The sequence below is a fragment of the Numenius arquata genome, chromosome 21, assembly GCF_964106895.1.
Source record: "Numenius arquata chromosome 21, bNumArq3.hap1.1, whole genome shotgun sequence".
Classification (NCBI taxonomy): Eukaryota; Metazoa; Chordata; class Aves; order Charadriiformes; family Scolopacidae; genus Numenius; species Numenius arquata.
The window spans coordinates 8131570-8137852 of NC_133596.1; the positions used below are offsets into that span (position 1 = coordinate 8131570).

At 47.4% G+C, this 6283-nt stretch overlaps 1 protein-coding gene across 1 annotated transcript; it reads left to right on the top strand.

The window, feature by feature from the left end:
- The first annotated feature begins 497 nt into the window (after positions 1–497).
- UTP11 (UTP11 small subunit processome component) lies at positions 498–5588 on the top strand. Its single transcript, XM_074162026.1, has 8 exons — positions 498–690; positions 778–839; positions 1342–1444; positions 1699–1812; positions 2547–2640; positions 2938–3068; positions 4560–4670; positions 5280–5588. Exons 1-8 carry the CDS (start codon positions 628–630, stop codon positions 5361–5363), a joined length of 762 nt encoding a protein of 253 aa, XP_074018127.1. The 5' UTR covers positions 498–627; the 3' UTR covers positions 5364–5588.
- Positions 5589–6283: the final 695 nt, after the last annotated feature.

Below are 6283 nucleotides of genomic sequence, written 5' to 3' on the forward strand. Positions count from 1 at the left end.
CAGCAGCGGCCTCCGGCCGACCGAGGGGTCCCCTGGCCCCGAGCGGGCGGCGGAGGAACCGGACGGCTCCTGCCCCGCGGGAGAGTCCCGTTACGGCTCCCGGCGCCGGGCGCGGGGCAGCCCCAGGAGCCCTCTCCGCTGGGAAATGCCGGCTCCCTCCCCGCAAACCCAGCGGCTGAGCCCGGGGGGCCCGGCTCTGTGCCCGCACCGAGCACCGGGGCTGCAGCTCAGAGCCCGGCGCAGACAAGCCCCGCACAGGACGAGCGGGAGCCCGGCGCTCCCGGCGGCGGGATCGTTCCACTCGATCCCCTCGCGGGGCCGTGCCCTCCCGGGCCCGAGTCTCCCGAGCGGGTCCGGCCGCCGGGCAGCGCCGCGGGTCCCCCCGGGGCCGATCCCGTCTCCCGCCCGGGCCCCGCCGTCGCCATAGAGACAGGGCTACCGACCGGCGAGCCGCGCGCGACCCTTGACCCCGAGGCCCCGCCCCTTCCGCCACGTGCGCAGCGGCTGAGCGTGTCGCAGGGCGGCGGCACCGGGCCGGGCGGGAGCACCGCGGGCGGGAGGGGCAGAGCGGGAGGCCCGAGAGGCCTAAGGCCCGAGTCCGGCGAGCGGAGGCCGCCGCCCGCCACCATGTCGGCCGCCTTCAGGAAAGCCGCCAAGTCGGGGCAGCGCCCGCACCGCGAGCGGGCACAGGTCAGTGCTTGGGGCCGGGCGGGGCCCGCGCCGGGCGGGCTCTCCCGCGCCCGGCCCTGCCGCCCATGCCGTTCCCTCTCCCCTTAGCCCGCCGCCCGGAGGAGGCTGGGGCTGCTGGAGAAGAAGAAGGACTACAGGCTCCGCGCCGAGTGAGTCGGGCCGCCGCGGCGGGGGGGCGGGCGGCAGCGGGGTCTCCGCGGGCCGTGTGGGGCCGGTGTCCGCGATCGCTCACCCTGTGCCCTGTCCCGTCCGGCACAGACGGTGACAGCCCCGTGGCCGAGTCGGGGGGAGGGATCGTGGAGGGCCAAGACCTCGCAAAGTCGTCGTCATTGTGCTTAACGCTAAACTTCTGTTGCCCCTCATCTTTAACGGCCGTTCTGTAGCCGATCCGGGGGTCAGGAGCAGCTCAGCCAGCGTTGCAGAATGGGTGAATGTGTTTCCCTTATAACATCCTTGGACACTGCTCATTTCCAGCCTTGTCAAGGCACACACCGTGGAGCTAAAGCCACCTGCTGGTGCCCAGCTCCAGGTGTGGAGCCTTGGCTGCTGCCCCAGGGCTCTGAGCATCACTTTGAAGGGCTCAGCCTCTCTTCGGGGAGTGTGGGCACAGAGAAACTGCTGAAAAACTTCTGTTTGTGGTTTTTTCCCCAGTGACTATCACAAGAAACAGAATGCCCTCAGAGCACTTCAAAAGAAAGCTCTGGACAAGAATCCTGATGAATTCTACTTTAAAATGATCCGGTCAGAGCTCCAGGTGAGAATCTAAATTGCCATCCAGCAGGGTTGCACTCTGTTGCTCTAAGTAACATAATTTTTTTCTACCTTGTTTTGTTTATAATTTACAAACTAGTAAATAAACTAGCAGACTTGGTTTGATGCCTGTGGAAGGCTTGGAAGAAAATGAGGGGCAGAGGACAGAAAGGCTCTTGTGCTTTTATTAAAAGGACCCAGAGTAACTGTAGCTAGAAGGGGATCTGTCTGCAGGCGCTATGTTCTGTCTGATTTTAGGATGGAGTTCATACAATAAAGCAGCCAAAGGATGAAGTGACCCCTGAACAGGTGAAACTGATGAGGACACAGGATATTAAATATGTGGAAATGAAAAGAGTGGCAGAAGCCAAGGTAATGCTTCATATTTTTTTTGCGTTTTCCAGTTCTCTCAGAATTGTTTTTTTTATTGTGTTTTTTGTTGTTGTTGTTGTTGGCTATTGTGTTTATGTTTAGTGAAATCTGATTTGTGTAATACTGGAAATGATAGATGGAAATGTCAGTGGAGCTCTGTATATAGAGCCTTAAGGTATACTGAATAATAAAATCCATGCTATGCATTATTATAAAATACAGTAATTTCTTATGTAAATTTCAGACATTAAACAAGGGCTCTTGCTTCTCATAAAGAATTGAGGATTATTGTTACTGAAGGGGGTTGTTTTAAATATATGGTAGGCAGGCAATCAACAGAAATATGACCCACTTCTGAAAATGTTTTATGCTCTGATGTTGATCCCCACACCATCGCTGCAATAAAAAATTAAAGAAAGTCAGCTTTGAATTTTCCTTCATACCTTTGCTAGGGATCTCATGGTAATCATTCCTACTTTGTCTGCCATACAGACAACTTACTGTTTTGAAAACTAATTTGTATGTGTTTGGCTAGTTAATACTGGAAATTATTGTTAACCTCTACTCAAAAAAGTTATGAAGACGTGACATAACTACAGACGAGATATATTTTCAATGATTAAAAAAGAAGGAAGAGTTCAGATGCTTGAGAAACAAACAGGAATTTACTTCAGGGAGACATTATTTACCTTGTTATGGATGTTTGGCCAAAGGGATGAGCTTTTTTCCTGCAGAAAATCGAGAGGCTGAAGTCGGAGCTCCATCTGCTGGACGCTGAGGGGAAGAGTCCCAACAAGCACGTGTTCTTTTTTGATACCAAAAAAGAAGGTAAGATTTAAATAGGCTTAAGCAGAAAACTTGTTCTGTGGTGTTTTATTGTAGGGTGTTTAAAATAGTATGGTGCTTTCTTTATACTGTTATAAAAAAAATATTTTATTTTTTTTTTCAGGAATAATAATTCAGGTGCTCTAGAAATCTCTTTTGATTGCTAGCTAAGACCTCAGTTCTGCAGGAGCCGTGTTGCTCGGGCTTCCATCGCTGACTGTACTTAAGCTGCATGTTTGGAAGGTTTGCTGAGCATTAGTCCAAAAAGTCCATGTGAGCTAAATTTCTTTTTATTTATAGTTCAGGAGTTCGACATTGCAGCTCATCTGGATACTGTTCCGGAGCTCGTGGGCAGAGTGTACAACCGACCCACCATTGCAACGCTGCAGAAAGAGTCGCTGAAAGGAGCCACCGAGCCTGCCCACTTGAAGGTACTGCCACTGTTCGTGCTCCAGTTCTCTTAATGCTTTACATCTTTTATATAATAAGCACTAAAGAGGGTTTGTTGTACCGTTGTGGAGAACAAAGTTGTTCCATTGTCTTGGAATTTTTACCGGTGACACAAGGCTGTAGTGGATGTCACTTAATCATCAAGTGCCTGGAGCCTACAGTCAGATCTTCTCCTGGACCAACATGGAGAACTTGTGTCCCAATCCCCTGTGGATTATAAATCAAGAGCTGTCACGCAAGGGCCAGATCTGATTAGGCAGTTTCCTTGACAAAGTTGATATATTTCTGCCCCATTACACCTATAGGACTATCTCTTCCTTAGATTGCTGCGGGTTTACGTGTGATTTTTCGCAGCATCCACTGTTAAGTTTCCCCTCACACCTCACCAAAACCCCTTGCACCCCTCAATGGGGGTGTGAAGAAGCTCATTCCAACACAGATGAATCTGTCGTCGGGTTTCTGATCTCATGGTATTTTTCAGTCAGGTTCTGAGCCTGAAGGTGCTTGAGATTCAGGACTTGTCTCCTCCCTTTTCTTCTTAAAAACATTATAGTCTCACTTCCTGGCTTTCTTAAAGTGTTTCATGATCCTTCAGGGTGAATTGCAATCAACTCTGATGTTTTAATATCACAGCACTTCTGTCCTACAAGTAGCTACACTCAGCTTTAACACTGTAAATGCTGCTCAATTAGTTTAGATGTATTGGGCAGACCCATAAGCTTGAGTTGGTCTCTGTAAGGTAAAAATAAAAGTTGTCTAAAACTGCTGATTGGTAGATTTGTAACCTGTTGTTTTCTGTGTCAGATGTCAGATAACAAACGCCCTGTGGTCCCTTCCTTCTTGCCAGCTTTCTCAGTCTGGCTTGTCAGTAAAGCAGTTGGACAAGTTGTAGACTGACAAGTTTTCTCGTCTAAATGTCTGAGTCATATTTTAAGCATGTTGGGATCTGTTCCCCTTAATTTAATTACTTGAATCACACCTGCAGTAATACCATTTTTGTGCTGGGAAAACCATCCGCTCTTCTTAGGTAAACGTGACCAAACAAGTTGCATTTTGGGAGGCCTCTCTGCAATTTCTAAGCACTTCAGGAATTGATCTCTGTTCTCTCCCACACACACACACACACACCCCCCGCCGATATACAGGATTTTCATTAGACAGTTAAATGTTATCTTGCACTCAAGACTGAAATTCAGAGGACTTAGAAAAATGACATTGGATTTAGGAGATTAAAACAAGCACAAAGAGTTACGTCCTAACTAGAAAACCTCTACTATGAGAATCAAGATGTTAAAACAGTTCTCTGGGATCCAGCCACAGACTTGAAGCAGCATTCTTTAAAATTATTGTGATTTAAAACCGTAAAAAAATGTTTTTGTGGCCCACGTACCTCAGAATAGGTCAGTTATAGACCATAGTGCCTTGTTCCTCTCTGTCTTAAAAAGGCTTCTTTTTTTTTTTTTTTCCTCCAGAAATTAGCCCAGCAAAGGAAGAATCAGTACGACCTCCTGAAGCAGCGCATTGAAAGAGAAAAGGCCATGTTTGTTGTTGCGCAGAAAATCCAGACACGTAAAGATCTTTTGGTGAGAGATTTATTTCTGGTTCTTTGAATCTTTCGTTAAGGTCATTAGGTCCAGTTTTGTACGTACACGATTTGTCACTGATTTTATACCAATGCTTCCAGATAACTCCTGAAAATAAGTAATTCTCTTTTAGTATGGCAAAAGCGAGGAGCTGAAGCATTCCAGTTGTGCCATGGCTAGTAAATCCTATCTGCTAGTCCAACTCTTACTGTGGCATCAAGGACAGAGACTACACTTTGAAATGGTGCTCAGAAGGCTGTTGTAAAATACCGTTGCCTCCTCTCAAAGTACGAAATGCTTCCAAGTAGCAGAGGGAAGGAACCATTTCTGTAGGTTACCAGAAGAGCTTAAAAATCCCAATGATCAAAAAAATTATTTGTCTCAGTGGGACTTGCCATTCACTGGTGCTTTTGAATAAAACAGATTGTGTCCGACGGTGAAAAGAGCAGACAGAAATATAATTCCTGCCTAAACAGCGGAAATTGACCTTTTTCCCCTAATACCTTGTCAGCCCCAGACAGGGACCTTCTGATTTATTTGAGGGTGGTTTGGTTTGTTTTTTTCTTCTTACATACAAGCAAATATTTTTTTCTTGTTTTCTTTTTCCAGGACAAAACTCATAAAGTAAAGGTGAAGAAAGAGACTAAAAATAGTCCAGCTATTTACAAATTCAAATTCCAGCGGAAACGGTAGCCTTTCCATTAAATAATTGGTACCATCTTTGCTTAGAAAGAAAGAGGATTCTGCTTATGAAGAAGGACCGATAGACCCTATCGGTTTGTTTTTCACTGCAGCCTAGCAGTGAATTTGTTCAAACAAATTGCTGTGGGCCTGCAGTAGCCATAAATATATTGTATCTAATTAATTGATTAATAAATCAGAGAGTTTGTTGTCTTGGTATTTACAGTGGGAAGCCACAAGAGGTGCCTGAATGTCCTAGTAATACGCAACATAAACAATCCTTGAAAAGTCAAGGTCAAACTTAGGAGACAAGGAGAGGCATTGCCCACTGGCAGAAAGGGTGCTCTGGGATTGTGGGGTTCAGCTCTGGGGCTCCACCACCACGCGTCTAAAACCAGGGGAGATGTCGGGTCAGCTTTTTTAGCTGTCTTTTCAAGCAGGTTAAAGTTCAAATATTATCTTTCTGATCACTCCCCTTCCCACCCCCAAATCCCTCTTTAGTTTTCCTTTTAGTTTCTGCTCTATCTGCACTAAGTATTTCACTCTCAAACATAAGAGTGGAAAGACGTTGCTAAGGGCACATTGCTGAGCTCAGGCACTATCCTGGAATGGTGCTAGCAGCAGGGAATTGTTTCTTCCACTGTACAGAAGGGAAGAAAAACTACCTTTTTGAATAATTTCCATAGCTGAGAAGCTGTTTGTGCTTATTCTTTCTTCTCCCCTACAATGGGGTAGTGCCAGTGCCACACTGAATTTCCTGTGTTGCCCACCAGGTTTGAAGAGAGGCGATAATGAAAGCCAGCTGGGGGACAGAAACGTGTCCTCTGGGGTGACAGCAGGCTGGTTGCAGGGGGGGTAGCACGAGGGGGGTTTCAGCCAAGAGCGATGAAGATCCGTGAGGGTCCTGGAGGAGTTCGGGCAAGTTGAGAGCG

Coding starts and splice junctions, on each gene's coding strand:
- UTP11 (XM_074162026.1), top strand. CDS start 628: ATGTCGGCCGCCTTCAGGAAAGCCGCCAAGTCGGGGCAGCGCCCGCAC. Junction 1,445..1,698: donor TGATCCGGTCAGAGCTCCAG/GTGAGAATCTAA, acceptor GTCTGATTTTAG/GATGGAGTTCATACAATAAA. Junction 2,641..2,937: donor TTTTGATACCAAAAAAGAAG/GTAAGATTTAAA, acceptor TTTTATTTATAG/TTCAGGAGTTCGACATTGCA.